This window comes from Marmota monax, unplaced genomic scaffold (genome assembly GCF_021218885.2).
Source record: "Marmota monax isolate L192 unplaced genomic scaffold, Marmota_monax_Labrador192_F-V1.1 WCK01_AAM20220418_F8-fsc00001, whole genome shotgun sequence".
NCBI lineage: Eukaryota > Metazoa > Chordata > Mammalia > Rodentia > Sciuridae > Marmota > Marmota monax.
The window spans coordinates 1,980,043-2,000,188 of record NW_026693777.1 but is presented as its reverse complement, the minus strand read 5'-3'; the positions used below and the strand labels follow the sequence as shown (position 1 = coordinate 2,000,188).

The following is a 20,146-nucleotide window of genomic DNA, read 5'->3' as shown; positions in this document are numbered from 1 at the left end:
AAAATCACATTTATCTTTTGGGAAGATCAAATCTATGCTTAGTCACTCTCATACTGAAAATTTTAAAATAATTAATTTATAATGAAATTTAGATGATAAAGAGGATTTAAATTTGACAAGTGTCTTGAGTAAATAAGTGTAGACGTGAGAATTTCAGGCATTGGTAGTTAAAATTGGAGTGGATGGGGGTGGGGCAATTCATGAACTCCCAAACTCCTTCAAATCATATGTCTGTGTTGCTTGCTATCATAATACTAACATGATCCATTAAATCAAAATAATGGGCAGATGTCAGCTTGGTAGCACATGCCTATAATCTCAGCAACTCAGGAGGCTGAGGCATGAATATCATGAGTTCTAAACCAGCCTCATTAACTTAGCAAGGCCCTAAGCAACTTAGCAAGACCCTGTCTCAAAATAAAAAATAAAAAGGGGGCTGGCCAACCTAGATGCCCTTCAGTAGATAAATGGATAAAAAAATGTGGCATATATACACAATGGAATTTTACTCAGCAATAAAAGAGAATAAAAATCATGGCATTTGCAGGTAAATGGATGGCTTTGGAGAAGATAATGCTAAATGAAGTTAGCCAATCCCCCCCCCCAAAAAAAATGCTAAAGGTTTTCTCTGATATAAGGAAGCTGATTCATAGTGGAGTAGGGAGGGGGAGCATTGGAGGAATAGACAAACTCTAGATAGGGCAGAGGGCTGGGAGGGAAATGGAGGGGCCAGGGGTTAGCAAGGATGGTGGAATGCGAGAGACATCATTATCCAAAGTACATGTATGAAGACATGGATTGGTATCAACATACTTTATATACAACTAGAGATATGAAAAATTGTGCTGTATATGTGTAATAAGAATTGTGATGTATTCTGCTGTCATTTATTTGTTTTAAAATATCAATAAAAAAGGGGGAGCTGGAGTTATGGCTCAGTGGTAGAGTGTGCTTGCCTGGCATGTGTGAGGCCCTGGGTTCAATCCTCAGCACGCATATAAATAAATTAAATAAAAGACCTATTAACAACTAATTTTTTTAATTAAAAATAAATAAATAAATAATAAAAATGGCTGGAGATGTGGCTCAGTATTTTAGTGCCCCTTAGTTTAATCCCCAGGACCAATTAAAAAACAAAAGTGGCCCTATCTGTAGTCACTTATGGACTTGTCAGGATAGCTGATTACCTCAGAAAACAATGCAGAATATTCTATTTAAATATTTTCAAGTTTAAAATTAAGATATGGCATGTGTATGAAGATTCCTGGGCAGAGAAATTTAAAATTTTGAATCCTAAAATCTAATAAGAAACAAGTTGTGACTTTTTAAAAATCCAGTCATAAGCATATACCACTCATTGTAGTTTTCCCCTTTCTTTTATAAAGGTCTGAATCTATATCCTTGGACCCCTCAACATTCTTAATGATAGCTGGCCTGCATCCTACTAGACTGTATAACAGCAAGGGAGTTTGAAAATTCTAACTGCCCTTCCTGAAATTCTTCTACTTCCATTATGAAGTAGAAAAATAATGACTAATTCAGAAGAGGACTGGAAGCACTAGTACCATAGACCCATAAACACAGAGCTTGTTATTAAAACTAAAATTGAAGATTTCATTACCTTGTTAGCCTCAAAAAAGTTCAGTCTAGTGAATTTAGGAGTAGCCCTAACCTCACTGAATTATCAGAAGGGAAGAAATGCAAGACTGTTGACAGCTTGAAGCTACCCACCATACAACTGAGAAGATAAATTAATTCAAGATTCTTTAAAGTGAGAAGCGCCAATTTCATCTTGAAGGTATAACTCATGGTCATATTTAGCAATTTACTTAAGTGATTCCAGTCTCAGTGTCATTTATTCATTCTCTCAATATTGTAATGCTAGGAAACACAGAATTCATATCTTTAGAATTAAAACAAAGGAAATTTTCATGATTGGTAAATAATTAGGAAGACTTTATGATTTAACGGTGGAATTACCTATTTTCTAATTCCCTTATTTATATTAATTTTTTTTCTCTAACAGGTTGTTTGGTTTTTACAAGGGAATTCTGCCACCCATCTTAGCTGAAACACCAAAAAGAGCAGTGAAGGTAAGCATGGTATGCCTTCCCACCAAGTGAAAATAAGGTGTAGTAACAGCCTCAGCATTAAAATATCCCACAATAAACAAGGGGAAAGTAATATGACTTAAACATAAAACACTAAAATCTTTAATGCAGAAATTATAGCACAATGTTTATTATAATTAAATTTGATCAATCTCTCAAATATATGTATCAGTTTGTAGATTTTTTTCAGGTAAATGTACTCCCTTCTAATGAGGAAATTATGCAAAGGACACAGTGGTGAATGAAATTCATGTAATCAAACCACAGAAACCACAAAATAGCTTGGGCCTTTTCTCAAAGCAATTCAGACATTTTCCTTTGGAGCAGAAATTATTAAAGAAAGAGAAGTAGAAAAACCTTCTTCCCCAAATCATTCTCATCTTATAAAATAGACTATATTTCTTTGTATATGATTCTTCTGGCATGTCAGCTTTATTTTTACCTTTAGTCTCCTCTTAAAGTTTTCCATTCTGGTACTTATAAAATGATTATTTCCACTGCCCAGACTTCCATTTCTTTAATCACTTAACTGTGGAGGTTTATGTACTATTTCCAGTTGAATATCTGATTAGTAGCAGAGAGATGTGCCAGAGGCTCCTAGGATTAAAAAAACTATAGCTGCATTTTTTATATGTTCTCTCAGACAAAAATTCTGATTACAGTGACTGACTGGCATTGCTCCCTTACCCCCAGCACTGACATCACCAAATAGGGCTTTGTCTTTCAACAAAAATAACATATACAGATATATTTCCAACTTTGTGTCATTTACCTTAATGACATAAAGATTTTTCACATTCCCAATTTATATTCCCAATATTCCTGAAAGGCAAGAAGGAACATCTTAAAAACTTTTAATGAATAAGTGGAGGGAATTACTGTGTTAAAAATTATTATGAAATAACTAAACATATATACACAAACATCAAACTTTTACATTATGTTAAAATAGTAATTTGGCAGAATTTAATTTGGGTAGAGAATTCAGAAACAAACCTTTAAAACATACTTTCTCTATAAATTTTTCCTCTTTGTTGCTATAGTTTTGTGATTTTATATTATTACTTCAATACAAATTTCATTATAAGGATCTGAATTGCAATACAGAATCTGGAAAAAGTTCACCAAAGTACACAAAAGAGCTGAATTGAATTATGAAATGGCTTCACTTGATAAAAGATTGCCCAAGTAAACAAACAGAGCAGAGTTCCTGTTCAAAAAGAAAGTCACTTTGTCTCCATGAAATAATATATTCATGTGTTCAGTATTTTGCATGTATAAATAAAGTACATTATAATTAGAGATTTTCCTGGAATATTTTTAATACCATATATTAAAGAAAATTTAAACTTTAAGAAGATTAAAGTTTATCAACACTGAGCAATCTTTCACAAGGAAAAACGAAAAGTTAAGCTTTACAAAACTGAGTTAGTCTGTACTTTAAAAAAAAAATAAAAATAAAAAAGAAGCAGTGCTTCATGCCAGAACAATGGTTAACAGATGAACTTTTGGGCAACTGGATATAGTGTATGTGTCCCAGACATCTTGTTTCAAGCAGATTTTACCTTAAAATTATTGAGACATATGGTAAGTCCGTTGGCTTTTTAAGTATAACTTGGAGTTAAGTGTATCTTTGCCAGATGGATAGCACTAGTTTTTTCAACACAATTTATAAAAACATTCATTTTATAGATATTTATCTTAGGATTTGTGAGGAAAGCAATCACTTGATTGTAGTAATTTCATACATCATAAACTGCATCATTGTATGTCATCAAAGTTTACTTCAGAAAAAAAAATATTCTGATACTCTGTGTGTGTATGTGTCCATACATGCATGCACTGTTTTGTATTTATTCTTCGGTGTGGACACTTTAGTTGCAGTTGGTACCATAATCAAAAACAGACTATTTTAAGTTTGTAATTTATTCTTTGAAATTATATTTATCATTAAAATAATAAGACTCACTGATGCTAAATAAATGAAACTTTCCCATTCTCAAATTAATATGTAATTAGTATTGCAATTAGAAAAGGGAAATGAAAATCTCAGAAGAAAACAACTGATCTCAGAGATAGGAGAAGTATGTTCCAGTTCCAGGGTTTAGTCTTTAACTTCACAGGTCCATAAATACCATTTTTCCATGTTCAGATTTTCAAGGACTACTTTATATTAACCAAACTCATATTATTAGATATTATGAATTATGAAGGCTATTTGCTCACTATAATATACCTACACTTATGATGTCTACACATAGTAGATATTCAATTGAATGAATTAAACAGAGAAAGAAACAAAGAAAATTTATAGAAAGAAGTCTAGAGAGAGAGAATTTGTTTACCCAAATCTCCATATCAACTCTTCTGTGTATCTGGAGGGCCAAGACTTCTATTTCTAGTCAAGCTGGAGTTACAGAGACCAGATTTACTCTACCACCTGAAACAACAAGACAGAAATGAAAAAAAAAAAAAAAATATATATATATATATATATATATATATATATATATGAAACAACAACTTTCAAAACACTGGAATCAGACAAGGAATTGTAGTAATAACTAAAACAAATGAGATGAGCCCTGTGATGACCACAGCTTAAGCCTTGAGAGTGTTTACAGGCTTAAAGATGGGAGGCAAAATAAAAGTAGAGCCCAGTGGACTCCCTGGGTGGTAAAAGAGCTGAGAGAGTGGGAAGAACAAAGGAACTAGAGCTCACAGGACAGAGTACCAGCCAAGAGCAAGCTGTGCAGGAAGACAACTCCTGGGATTGCAGAAGGTCCCCCCTCAAGTATTCAGCTGAGTATGACCCGTGCACACCTGTAGGTACACCGCCAAGACTTGGGAAAGAACTGCACAAGAGTTTTAGAGGGACTCTGCTCAGCAGACACACAGGTCTAGGAGTAGTGCCTGTACCTACAAGCTAAACTAGAAAGCATCAAAATTCAAAAGACATTGAAAGGATATTTAGAAGCATCGTGCCTCAGAATTAGCCCTAAATTGAGCACTACTCAGATCCCAGTTGTTAAAAGTAACACTCAAATGGTTCAAACTGCACAAACTGAAAACAAAGGAGAAAATGGAGAACTGGTTTAACCAGGTAGAATGTACCAATGTACCCATGTCCTCTGTCCTACCACAGTGTGACACTTCTCCAGGAAGGACATGGTCAATAAGTCCAGCCAGATCACCAATTTCTGCGTATTATTATAGGTTATATACAGCAAAATTAATTTTGTATTTGATGTGAGGGGATATGAATGGTTTCAAAACTCTTTAGCCATACATTTGCTTGACTTTGGTAAAAAATTTATGTTGACCTTTTGGATTTCATACCTAGAGTGCAACCTCATATTTTATATGACTGTGTACTTTTATCAGTCTATGCTTTAGCTAATATTTTGGCTGAGAAATTATTAAGAAATATCATGTCCAACAATCAATAAATGGGAAAATTAACTAAAGAAATGTGTCTCAAAAAAGAAATACAAATGGCCAACATATATGTGAAAAAAATGTTCAACATCCTTAGCAATCAGGGAATGCAAATCAAACCTCACTGGGACTTCACCTCACACCAGGTGGAATGGCAATCATTAAGAGTGCAAATAATAAATGCTGGCAAGGATGCAGAGAGAAAGGAAAACTTACACACTGTTGGTGGGGTTGTAAATTACTCCAACCACTATAGAAATTAGTATGGTGATTCCTCAAAAGACTAGGCATGGAACCACCATATGACCCAGCAATACACTCCTCAGTATTTATTCTAATGAAATTAAGTCAGCACACTACAGTGATACATACATACCTGTGTGGAAAGCAATGCAATTTGCTATAACCAAGTCATGGGACCATCCTAGGTGTCCACTAACAGATGGATGGAAATGTGATGTATCTATTCACAATGGAGTTTTACTCAGTCTTAAGGAGGAATTAAATCATGACATGGGCAGGAAAATGAAGAGAACCAGAAAACATCATGCTCAGTGAAATGACCCAGACTCAAAATGTTAAGGAGCATGTTTTCTCTCATATGTGCAAGCCATAGAGACAAAAGGAATAAAAAAGGTATCTCACAAAAATAGAAAGGAGTCTGATGGAGTAAAGAAATGGGACTAGGGAGAAGGAGCAGGAGAGGAAAAGGGAGGTGTTGGGAAATGAAATCAACCAGATTATGTGATGTGCATGTACAAATATATTACAATGAATCCCACTATTCTGTGTAACTATATCATCAAAATTGAAAAAAAATAAATATCATGAAAGCCATAAAGGAGTAGTATTATATTAACAGGAATTAAAATAACAGCTGATCTATTAGTTCCTAAGGATATAAATCTAGTACAAAGTCTCCTAAGCTTTAAACATGAGACACATCCTGTAAAATATTTCTTGAACAGATAGATGGATGAATAATTGGATGTTTTTAATGAACATTGATTTCAACTTACAATGAATATATTTATATTATTTTACTGTTGTTAGAAATCTATTTTTAAAATATTTAGTTTTTCCTTTCTGGAAATATTGTTTTTATTTATTTATTTATTTATTTTTATTTGTTCTAATTAGTTATGCATGACATCATACACAAATAGATATTGTTTTATTTTGTATCCAGACAACTATGTTTTGGTTGCAAAAGTAAAAATTAAAATGCATTTTTTTAGCTTTAAGTACTATTTGCTTATTAGAATATGTGAGGTGTTCATTACTTTTGAATTTAGTACCTTAACAATTTATCACTGTGACCTGTAAGGCTTCTTTATTCCCAGGAACCTGAATCATTTCATCCTAGTCATTCACCAAAAGTTCCATCATGACTGCTAATGGGTGCCAATCAACTAGTCTAGCTTGGTTTTAATAACCTTAGAGACAGGGAAATAAATGCCTAGAATTGCTCCCAGGGTGTAGACTTGGAAATCCTCACAAGGACTTTTCCCTTGACATCCCTTGGGCCCTTCATCCTTATAATGATGGAAAGCCAGAAAAAATACAAACCAACCAACAAACAAATACATCTTCACACTGGAAGCTAATAAGATAGAGGAGATTTCTGTGAGGTCATCAGAACTTCCTGTAACCCTATCCTAATGTAGGTCCCTAGTCCAGTGTTTCTAAACTATAGGTCATGACCCAGGGGACATTGATTCATTTTAGTAAATCATTAGATGCAGTGGGTCATAACCAGAAAAAAATTAAAGAAATAGAACAGAAAATAATGTATTACCATAGGAAGTAAATATTGTTTTATAGTAGTGTTTCATTTCAGTTTTAAATCTAAGACCACATGCTCTCCCTTGTGCATGTGTGCATTTGTTTGAGTGTGTGTGTGTGTTGGATAAATATTTTTATGCGTATTTTTGGTAACAAAAATTCAAAATCTTCTGCCCTATGGGACTTCGGAGCTTCCAGGTTCTGTGTGACCACCTCAGGTATAATGGAAGGCAAGAAGACCTCATCCTCAGCAGCAAGAAAACCCAAGGGCAAAATTTTTCCAAACCACTAACAATCATGGTAGCAGGGAATAAATATAATGTAGGGGTAAGAGTACTCAGAAGCTTTGGAGTTAGACTTAACTCAAGGATAAGCTCAGTCCTTTGCTTCCATATGCAATGGGACTCATGATTGTATTCTAGCCTCTTAATCTGATGGTATTGCTATATGGGTTATATAGTAGCACATGCAAAAGGTAGGTGTTAGCATGTTTCCTGGACCACAGTAGGCTCTCATGAGAAGTATACATAATTAACGCATCTATGGTTCCTTTACTAACCTAAGTGAATACAGAGATGGAAAGTAAGCCTTTCCAAAAGTCTCCTATGTGCCAGACATGTTAGGGAATCTTACTTAAATTATCTTATTAGGGCTAGAGATGTAGCTAAGTGGTTAAGCATTTGCCTAGTATGTGTAAGGCCCTGGGTTCAATCCCCAGTAGAAACACTTAACAGGCATGCTTTGTGTTCTTGAGGGTTAGAAAGGTTAAACAACTTGCCCATGCTTTCAAGCTAAGTGGCACACCTGGAATGCAGACCCAGCATTGCTTACCTTCCAGCAAAGTGATTGTCAAAGCATAGCGATGAGGTGATCACAAAATGGAGGAAAAATAAATTATATTTAAAACCTAAGGTGATAACCCTTTTCCTCCCATAGTTTATGATTGATTTCTAGTGTGAATCTCATCCAACAGTGGTCTCCATTAATGCTATCTAACACCAGTATAGTTTCAGGGTTATCACCATCTCCTAGAACATGATATCAAGAAGACAGGGGGTCTCTTTGTTCACTGGTGTATTCCCAGTGCCTAAAATGGAAGGAATCTAGTAAATATTCATTAAATGAGTGAATAAATGGAAACCTGTTCCAAGAAAGTCCAAATCTATAGTTAATCTAAACGACCATGGCCCAAAAGTAGTTCCTGAGTCTTTAAAAGAAATTAAAATTCATCTTGTGGTATAATGACATTTGGGCTGCCCAAAGACACAGTAAGAACCTTGTCTATAAGGCACCAGCTCCTTCTAACAACCAAGTATTATTTGGCCCCCAAAATCTCATTTTCCTTCTTGCCCCATTTTACTAGGCTATAAAGTAATAGAGTAGAAAACATTTGATTTCCCTTGCCATTTCTTAGGTCTTAAGAATCCAACCTAGCAGGACCTAAGAGCATACATTATCAGTGATGTTGGAACTACTCGAGTAAGTACCCAGGAGCAAAACATGTTCAGGAGCTGGGGATGTAATTCAGTAGGTGCATTTTGCCTAGCATGTGCAAAGTTCTTGGCTCAATCCTCAGCACACACACACACACACACACACAAATAATAATAATAATAATGTCTAATCATAGTTTTTTAACTAGGATGTAGAAAGGAGACGGATTAGATTTGCCTTTATAGAATTTTTTCTTTTTTAAATTTTGTTCTTTTTAGATATACATGACAGTGTTTTGACATATTATACATATATGGAGTTTAACTTATTCTAATTAAGAAAAGAATTTCTCTCTTCAAACATTCTTCTTTGAAGACAAAATTATATTAAACATCATCTTCTGAAGGAATTAATAGTATCTTGATCATCCTCATCATCATGATAATCATCTCCATCATCATCATCATCTTCTTCATCAGATTTTAAAGAAAAGAATAAGCAGCTGTGTTCATTCAGGTTGGGGACAGTTTGGCTTTAAGGCAGGGAATGGACTAGATAACTTCATTGGGCCCTTCCCTAGTTTAGCATGGCATCTTCATAATTATTTAATGTTTAATAATATCATGAAACAGTAGAGAGACACAGCAATATAATATAAAGTCTGAGAAGTGAATGTCTTTTACAAGTGTGTTATAGAAAATTGGACATTTGCTGGGAAAGCAGTTCATAGAGAAAACATAGGAGACCAAGACTTCAGGTCTCTGTGCCTATAATTTTGAATCACTGCCATAAAAAAGAAGTCTATTGATGTCTGGGGAAACTGAAAATGGTCATGGTAAATGGAAGTTGTATGGTTCATTTACTGCTATAAAGGATTCCATCAGCTCTTCTGTAGGTTATTATAACTACATTTGAAAAATGTGAATGTTAAAATAAGATTCAATAGCAACTGCCCGAAACAGGATTAAAAACTGTTATATGGCTTATCATTTTCTAAAATGCTGGTTAATATGATGATTTAGCAAAGAAATTTTAGTCAATTAAAGAGTTTGTTACAGGAAATTGTCATAAATCTCTGGGCTTGGTTTTGTTTCACAGTTTTTCACCTTTGAGCAGTACAAGAAATTGCTAGGATATGTGTCACTGTCACCAGCATTGGTAAGTGAGAGTATTTATTATACTTAAGTGTGTGTGTTATTTCATAAAGCAAAAATCTAGAAACAAAAACCCTTTTGATTTCCCCAAGCCCAGCTACTAAAATATGAATTCAAGTTATTCAATGTTCAGCTACTTGTTGAAAGCCATCTTCCTAATAACTCACAATTTGACTATTTTATAGCTCCCAGTGATGAATTTATGATAATAATAATGATATGCCTGGAAGGACCTATATGAGATATGGTCAAGAATATAAAATAAAGAGTACATTTATCAAAGACTCTTTTAAAACCAAAACATGCATATGTTTACATACATATGACACATATCTATTTATGTAAAAGTCAGTATGCCTGAAATTGCCTAACAGGTCACTATTCCAGCTATTGCTCAAGCTGTAGCCAATATGGGACTTCAAGTCACTCGGGACAAAATCACTCTGTGGTCAGGCACAGATTGAAGGGCCTTTTATAGAAATGGCTGTAAACAACTTAGCCAGGGTGAATAGTCATTTTATAACAACACACCTTAAATATTACATGAAATTCACTTGTTTTGAACATTTCCCTATGCCACTCCTCTCTATCTTGGTGATTTTGCTGCTTTTCCTACGCCAGTTAAATTATATTAGCCAAATGTGTGAGCACCAAGAGCCCCAGAGAGAGCAAATGCACTAATCTTTCCCTCAAAATCTGCAAAATAAAGTGCATTGTTGCTACAATTGGCAATGTACAGTCTATTCTTTAGGAAAATCCTCACTTGCCCAGTGAAATGTGCCTCAAAACTCAATAGAAGAGACAATGTTCTGAGGTTCAACTCTTCAATTATAGATGTTGCTTCACTTGTGATGGAGTTACATCAGATAAGCCCACCATAAGTTGAAAATATAATAAGTAAAAAATGCATTTAATACAACTAGCCTACCAATCATCATAGCTTAAAAACAAAGTACACCATAGAACACTGGCTGTCTATACCTTCTTGAGGATATAGCTGATGGGGAGCCACAGCACATGGTCACCACCCAGCAAAATGAGAGAGTATAATACTTCATGTTGCTAGTCTAAGAAAAGATCAAAATTCAAAATATGGAATATGAATCATTTTTGCACAAAAGTAAAAATTCGTAGGTTGAACCATTGTATATCAAAGATCATCTATACTTTACTTGTAAAGTTTCATTTCAGAATATTTACTCTACCAAACAAATGATCCAAGAAGAAATTTTTGTTACTTTAAAAATGATACCTGCTTCCTTTCTAGAAGGGATCTCATTAAAAAATGTAAAGCTATTGCTATTTGTTATCACCAAGAAATCTCCTCTCCAACCTTCTGCCTGAACAAAGTGGCTGTGAAGCACACCCTCTTGGAAAGGAGGGGTCATGCCATGAATCTCAAAATTACACCAAGATTTTGTTTTTTTTTTAATCCCTCAGTGTCTTCCCTTAATGTCATTTTTTGGCTTTGTAAACATGTTAGCCAAAAGAGGATTAAAGACTTCCTAGCAAAAGACAATGAAATATGGCCTCCAGAGGGCCAGCTGGCATTTTTGTGTTGAGCATTGGTTCCATGTGAGAGACTGCAGGTCTTTGACTTAAGAGTTGAAACAGTAAAGCAGTTGGCTACTCCAGCTACTATAATAAAATGCATGCAAAGCAAACTGTATACAGTTCTCTTTTCTTGAACTCATTTATTCTAGTTTCTTTTTTGATACAGCTAGGCACTTAGGTATTAAATATTCCCTGGTGCTCCCATGAAAAACCTAGGAGACTGGGAACCCAACAGTAAACTCAAGTCTCTGCAGCAACCTAAGTAATATGATCTGCTGGTATCTGATCAATTCTTTTGACAAGGGACTGCTGAACACTAGTTCTGACAGCAAATGTAGCCGAGCATTATATAAGAACCAAAAAGTGAATTACTTGGAAGATTGCATATAGTAAGTAATAAAAACCCTGAACATCTGGATTTTAGCTTTCCCAGTCAGAAGAGTTTGAGACTGGTATTTTCCCCCTGCTTTTGGCTTCCGTGATAGAAGTTTGAGATAAATGAATAAAGTATTTGGTCAGTTACCCTATACAAATTATGCTTAAAATTGTAATGAAGTGGGATAAAAGGAAAACATCATTAGTTATGCCTTGTCTCCTAGAATCTATATGCAATACCATTCTTCATCCCTTTTTATATGCAACAAGAACAATGGTGTTTGGAAGGCACTTTCAAGGAGCTTTTGCACATTGTTTTGACCCTCATAATAACTTTCTGAGGTATGATATTATTATCTTCATCTTACAGATGAGAAAGCTGTCTTATCAAAGATTTGATGATTCATAGGCAGCCCCAGCTAGCACACATGGTGCCTTTGTGTGAATCATGAAAAGGTGGCCCTACCTCCTGACTAATGTCTGTTCAGGGTCTGGCTTGGCAAGTAGAGTATAGGCTGTGTTTCAGCCTCCATGCACCCCATGGCTGAGCACTTTTATCTGTGTACAAACTACAGTCCATGGAAGCTGTAGTCATACAGCCAATGTGTGGCAGAACCAAATCCTTAACCCACTTTTACAGGTCTGGATCCAGCCCTTGTTCTACCTTATCTGACCCTCTAACATTAGAGAATATTCCTTTTTCCCTTCTCTTTGAAGATATTAGAGACCCTTAATAAGAGTATATGTTCTTTACTCTTCATTGGTTTTATTCGTCTGTTGTATACATGCCACTTCTTCTCCTGGAAGTAGAGGTTCTACAGCAAAGAATTACTTTTTGTCTGGCATCTATTTTGGAGACTAGAGGATTTGATTGATTTTGTTTCTGTATTTGTGTTTTTGTTTTCTGTAAGTGTGTTTTAATTGTCATGGTCATTTTTGATATAATTTTTTCTGGAAAACTCTTAACATTATACTTGGAAGAAAATTCCATAAAATTATTATTATTATTATTATTATTATTATTATTATTATTATTATTTCTGGAATTCTTTTTTATTTGTTCTAATTAGTTATACATGACAGTAGAATGAATTTTGACACATCATACGTAAATATAGTATTCTCATTCTTCTGGTTATACATAATGAAGAATCATACCAATTGTGTAATCACATATGTACACTGGGTAATAATGTCTAATTCATTCCCCTATCTTCCTACCCTGTACCCCTCCCCTTCCCTCACTCCCCTCTGCCTAATACAAAGTACCTGTATTTTAATTCACAGCAATTAGGAACCTGAAATATAAAAGAAGTATAAGGATCATGAAGAAGATAAAGACAGGAAGAAAGCATTAATCTAATGCCCACTGCATTTAAAGATGCTAATTTTTTTTTTTAAAAAAGTCCAATGACAATTTTTTTGGATAAATGTTCTAGATTTTAGTTGGGCCCTTCAGAACAACTTAGCTATTTTTTATCTTAGCTTTTATTCTCAGCTTTAAGTCCAGAGAAATAGAGCAATCATCAGTTTTATTTTGTTTTAAATAGAGAAAGTGAATAAAAATTAATTTTTGTTTATTAACAGTCTAAAATAGTGACTCTAGGAACATGACTATATATTTGAATGTTTCCAGCTACCTGGAATTTAGCTTTTTATAAACATTTTATTTGTGCTTCTGCTCCTTAGATTTCTTCATATGCTCAATAAAAGTACTTAAATAGATGTTTAAAAAATGAAGCTCTCCTTTTACAATTTAAACTCTCTTTAACTGTTATAAATGCAGATGTTTTTAGTATCCACCCCAAATCAGTAAAATAATCTTGCCTTTTGTTAAAGGAAAAAGTCATTGTTGATGGGGCTTTGACATTTTATTTTGAAATTGTTAGGATGTGGTTTGTGGCTTCTGTAATTTCTTCTTCATGAATTGTCAGCATCTAATCAAGAACTAAAGCTGTTTAGTAATGGTATATGGTACACTTACATAGGCTTCTCCATTCTCATCATAACATAGCTGCATAGTATAATGAATAGGATACCTAACCTAGTACACATGATCACTTGTTTTAAAGAATTGATGGATTTAATTTTTCTAGACATTTGCCATTGCTGGATTGGGATCTGGACTAACAGAAGCCATCGTGGTTAACCCTTTTGAGGTAGTAAAAGTTGGCTTGCAAGCTAATCGGAACACATTCACAGAGGTAACCATTTTAATGTTTTCCTACTGTTAAGAAATGTAAAATCTTATTTTTAAGTATACATAATAAATTATGGGTCCACCTCTTATCCACTTATTAAAGCTATAGTTAATCATTGTTAAGAAAGTAGTATATGAAAAATTCAAATATCTTCCACAAGGAAAGTGTTAACAAAATGCACTAAGATCTGATAGACAAACACATACTTATGTTTTTATTTTAGAGTTCGAATGTAATCTAAAATGACTTATTTAGAAATGTTTTTCTGACATTTGGCAAAACTTCTCTTTCATATTACACTAGAATAGACTAAAGCAGAACCATTGAGATGATAATACTATTGTGCTTTTAAAAATCAAAGTCATTCTTCAGAATTACCTTACTCCTTTCCCCACTCCACCTACCACCCTCACCAAAAGATTCTGATAATCTGTCAAAGTTGTCTTTGGGTTAAATCTAAGTGAGTAACCTACTAAGCCTGTGCAGATGTCACCACCTGAACAATGATGGGTCTTAACATGTAATCATTGGTGCATGATGTTCCAAGTAAACAGCTTTCTTTGGTGTGTGCTGCCTTTACTTTCTTCTAGTTGCCTAATAATTCCCTTTAAAACACCAAGTCCAACTGTTCTTGTTTTGTTCTTTTGGTCCCAGGCACTAAGTGAGAGAAAACAAGGGAATTGGCATTCCAGGTCCTTTCTTAGCATTTTAATTTAATTCCACAACTGGGTAGCATGTGATATAAATTGGTTTGGAATATTTGCTAACCTGGATTTTTCTGTAGAAAAGTTTTCCTGCCTACTGCTTAAACAGCTGCTAATGGGTGGAGAACCCCTCAACCCCAACCCATTTCCTGCTTGCTGGATACTGCCTCAGAGGCTCCTGACAGCTTCTTGGGGAGGGATGTGGGAAAGAAAGGGGCCCCACTCACCTGTTGCTGCCAAGGCCTAGGCAAGGGAGGATAGGACAGGGTTGGGCTGCTACAGCAGATGTATCTACTCAGAGGAAGTCAATCCTAATTCAAGGAGAATTTTTTAAGTTTCAAAAGGTTTACAAAACCTCAGAAAAGTTGAAAATCTTTGTATACCCCTAGCTTTTGTTTATGTTCTACTATCTCTATATTCTTTCTTGAATTAGGAGAAAATATGGTGAGATATAGGAAGAAAAGAAAGAAATGTTTTTCAGATATCCCATCAATATGGAGCATTTAATACAGTTCCCATGGAATCTGGGGGAGGAAAACTTGGTTTATTAGATTGAGAGAATTTCCAGAAAGAAGAAAAATTTGGAGATCCCCATTCAGTGCCTCATTTTACCCATTGTCTTAGAGTAATAACAAGTGAGAAAAGGCATAAACAGGCTTTCAGTCGCAGGTTTTTCTTTTTTCCATCTAGATAACATGTAACTACAGGGATGCAAATGGAGAGAGCATCAAGGAACACTCACAGCTATTAAAATAATAAGTTTCACAGCACCTGTGCTCATGCCTAATGTTCTTTTTCTCTCTTCTGCTCCCAAGGAGGTTCTACACTGAGCCCAAGTAAGAGCTGCTAATGTTGCATGTGCTAACACCTTGCTAGAACATGATAAACACTATGCCAGCCTGACACAAGAAATTGCTGCATGCATATGTGTTCCCAGTCTATTTACACAGTGTAATCTATATAAATTATTTATGTATTTCAGTTTATTAATAAGCAGGGGATACAGGGAGCTTGCTTGGGGTAATTTCAATTGTAGAATCCACTTAACTGGACATTAATGTTAGGTATTTTCTCAGAATAAAATCTATTAGATATATTATAAAATATTTTAATATTACTTCAACTAATGATAACTTAGCAAAATAGTGATCACATCGATCATACATTTCAGTGTTTATTTACAGCAACTATCAAAATTCAGTGGCTGAACTGAGGTTTTTGTTTCGATATGATCCTTCAGAGGCAGTAGAGATCAAACTAAAAAAAATAGTTAGCAGAGAGTGGTCACCCAACATAAATAATGGAACTATACCTACTGCAAAAAAATGTTTGAGAAAAAGAGGTAACATGATGAGAACAGAAACTTTGAATATAGTTGTTTACAAAAAAATTTTCAGGTCATTTTGGCACTGTTTCATAGATCTTTTGTCCATGACCCATTAATGCCCAAAGCCTTCCTTCATTGACTAGCACTTTCTTTATCCAACAAGGGGTACCCTTTATGAACCTGTACCTATGTTGATTTAATTCACATATTAAATGTACTTACTTCAGCATTTTTATAGCTAAGAATAACTATGTTTCCTTCATTCTAAGGCTTTGTAGGTTGTGAAATGTAAAAGAAGTGTAAGGATCATAAAGAAGATAAAGACAGGAAGAAAGCATCAATTTAATGCCCCCTGCATTTAAAGACTCTAATTTAAAAAAAAAGTCCAATGATAAAGGTAATGCAGATTTAAGTTAGAAAACACCAAAAATCTATATATTCTCTATATACATGTGAATATGTAAAAGCCCAAAGTGATCTAGACTCTAGAGCAGTGATGGTTCAATAAAATTAAATGTGCACCACCTTTTCTGTCAGCTAGGTGAAAAAAATTAAAAGAAACAGGTGAAATTAATTTGATAATGCATTTTACTTCACCCAATATATCCAAAATATTTTTTCTTTAAGACTTAATCATTTAGAACAAGTCTAGATTTGTGGCAAAATTGAAAAAAGATACAGAAATTTTTCACAAACCTGTTTCCCCTGCATATGTATAGCTTTCCCCAGTGTCATTATCCAACCTTAGTATATTTGGTACAATTGATAAACATACATTAAGACCATTATCACCCAAAACCCACAGTTTACATTAGGGTCCACTCTTGGCATTGTACATTTTATAGGTTTGGACAAATTTATGATATGTATCTACCATTAAAGTATCATGCAAAATGGTCTCACTCCTAAAATCCTCTATGGTGTACATATTCATCCCTTTCTCCCAACCCCTTAATCCCTGGCAACCACTGATATTTTTATAGTCTCCTTAATTTACATTCCAACATGTAATCAATACAGAAACTATATAAATTTTTTCTATGCTAAATTTTGAATTTAGCATGTACTTTATGCTTATAGCACATCTCAACTAGGGTATGTCAAGTGCTCAATAACCATATACGACAGTGTAAGGAATTCAAACTAAACTTCTAACTGTAGTCACCTCTAAGGAGGAGATTGGAATGGGTGAGGGAAGGTAAGAGTTTAAAGAAAGGGGTTTTTTGTATGTTTGAATGTCTTACCATGAGATGTATTGTCTGGGAACACTTGCTTTAAAAAGTAAGACCTGCTCATTGTAGAAAAAGTAGAAAACACAGAACAGTATAAAGTATATAATCCAGAAGAAATGCTTCTAATGACTCTGCTAGAGTCAAACCCCAACTTTTGGGAAACCTTCTCAGCTGACTAGGTGGGAATGACTAGTTGGCTCATTTTGGGTCTCAACCTTGCATCATTCAGGTTCCGTAATTCCATGACTTTATTTATAATAATAGTAATACCACTTTTGGTAATTTCTAACAAAGTTCAAACCTTGTGAGAAAATTATTGAAGGACATATATAATCAGAGCTGTCAAGAACAGAAGGCAAGTGGAGGATGGGCAAAGTAGGCCCAAGTTCCCATAATGCTTTTCACCATTTCCTCATAGCCTGTTTTTTGTTTTGTTTTGATTTGTTTGTTTGTTTGTTTTTACTGGGGATTGAACCCAGGGGCACTTAACCACTGAACCATATCCCCAGCCCTTTTTAAAATATTTTGTTTAGAGACAGGGTCTCACTAAATTGCTTAGGGTGCTAAGGTTGGTTTTGAATTCATCCTCTGGGATAACAGATATGCACCACTACTCTCAGCCACAGTATGGTCTTGAAATACTTGCAGTTCCCTCACTGGTAAACCAGCAGTGATCAGTCCATCTTCCCTATAGCAAGACATTTATGTGTACCGTTTAGAACAAACTCTGAAGGGATATTGCAATTAGTTATGTGATGGCTTCATATTTCCTGCCTTGACTGTAATCCGGTTTCCTCATTTGTTAAAGAAGAATAATAGTATAGTGGAGATTAAATGAGACATATATGTAAAGATGTCAATACAGTCTGATGTATAGTGATTGTTTTAAAAATGTTACTAGTTATTATTCCAGAATGCTATTTACAAGAATTCAAATGTAATAATGTATGTAAATGTCTTTTTTATTGATTTTATTTTTTTAATACACGACAGCGGAATGCATTATGATTCTTATTACACATATATACCACAATTTTTCATATCTCTGTTTGTATATAAAGTGTGTTGACACCCAATTCGTGTCTCTATACATGTACTTTGGATAATGATGTCCATCACATTCCACCATCCTTTCTTGTATGTAAATATCTTAACACAGAATAGTAAGTATTCAACCAGTAAGAACTATTTCTAAATGCAAGTTGATTTTTTAAATCCTTAAGCTTGGAACTGGGATAGTAGTTAGTACTTGCCTAGCCTGTGTGAGGCACTGGGTTTGATTCTCAGCACCCCATATAAATAAAGGGCCATTGACAGTTGAGAGCGGTGGCACACACCTGTCATCTCAGCTGCTCAGGAGGGTGAGACAGGAGGATCGCAAGTTCAAAGCCAGCCTTAGCAATGGCGAGCACTTAGCAACTCAATGAGATCCTGTCTCTAAAAAAAAATACAAAATAGGGCTGGGGATGTGGTTCAGTGGTTGAGTGCTCCTGAGTTCAATCCCCAGTACCCCCCCCCAAAAAAAAAAAATCCAAGTTCCAAATTGGATATCCACAAGTAAAAAAATAAAAAGATTTTTTTTAAAAAAGGACCATTGACAACTAAAAAACATAAATTAAATTCTTATGCTTAAGTAGAGGCAGATTTATCTTGAGATATTGCTCCAATTAATATTGAGCAGTCACATCTGACTTCAGTGGTGGGAACAGATATAGATCACAGAGTGGTGGCCAGTCCTCTCCCTCAGTTCACTAGGGCATTCTCAGATGTCAGTACCATCCATTCAGCCTGAATTCTTGTTTATTCTTCTTTTGTTTTCAGCTGACACATAATGGTACAGATTTATGGGATACAATGTAGTGTTTCAGTACATGTATGCATTGTATAATAATCAGATCAGGGTATTTGGCATATCATGATTTCATTCCGTTATTGTTTATTTGTGGTAAGAACATTCAAAATCCTCCCTTCCACTTTGAAATACTCAATACATGTTTAATCATGATTACTCTACTCTACCAGAGAACACTTATTCCCTATTCCTCCTATCTAGCTGTAGTATGGAGGGTCCTCAAAAAATTAAAAGTAGAACTACCATTTGATCCAGCAATCCCAATAATGGAAATATATTCAAAGGAAATGAAATCATTATATCAAAGAGATATCTGCATTCCCATGTTCATGATGCGTTATTCACAATAGTCAAGATATTGAATCAACCTAAGTGTCCATCAAATGATAAATGGATAAAGAAAATGTGGAATATATACACAATGGAATATTATTCCACCGTAATAAAAGAAGAAATACTGTCATTTGTGGCAACATAGATAAACCTGAAGGACATTATATTAAGTGGAATAAGCTTCTTGATCTCACTCATATATGGAATCCAAAAACTGATCTCATAGAAGTAGAGAGTAGAAGAGTAATTATCGGAGGCTGGGGAGGAAAGTGAAAGAGAAGCAGGGAGAGATTGGTCAGCCTGAATTCTTTATCAAAGATTAAGGACAGGTGGTCAGCTTGCAGACCTTTGAGAAGGCAGGCCCACTATCTTGAGCAGAGACAGTCCTGCTATAATAAACAGGAGTAGCTGGCTATCTGTTGGCTGTAAATAACTAATGTATAGCAACAGATGTTAGAGATGTAATTAAGAACATTTGAAGCCACTGTAGGAAAAATTCTTCCACAGTCAAGATTTTCTTTCTCTGGAATAGTGTATAACATTAACATGGACTCTTGTTCAAGCCTCCTTAGTTACTTCATGAACTGAGCTCATCTTCAGTCTTTCAGTCAATTACAGCTAAGAGTTCTTGTGGGACACTAAATGC

At 34.7% G+C, this 20,146-nt stretch overlaps 1 protein-coding gene across 5 annotated transcripts in view; it reads left to right on the top strand.

Annotated features, from left to right (window-relative positions):
- Slc25a21 (solute carrier family 25 member 21) overlaps positions 1–20,146 on the top strand; it is a 519,050-nt gene that overhangs the window by 462,474 nt on the left and 36,430 nt on the right. For all 5 annotated transcript variants that reach the window (XM_058584493.1, XM_046461042.2, XM_046461041.2 and 2 more), the window contains 3 exons: positions 2,027–2,093; positions 9,867–9,926; positions 13,948–14,055. In XM_058584493.1, the coding sequence (XP_058440476.1) occupies positions 2,027–2,093; positions 9,867–9,926; positions 13,948–14,055 (235 nt within the window). The remainder of the gene's footprint in view (positions 1–2,026; positions 2,094–9,866; positions 9,927–13,947; positions 14,056–20,146) is intronic.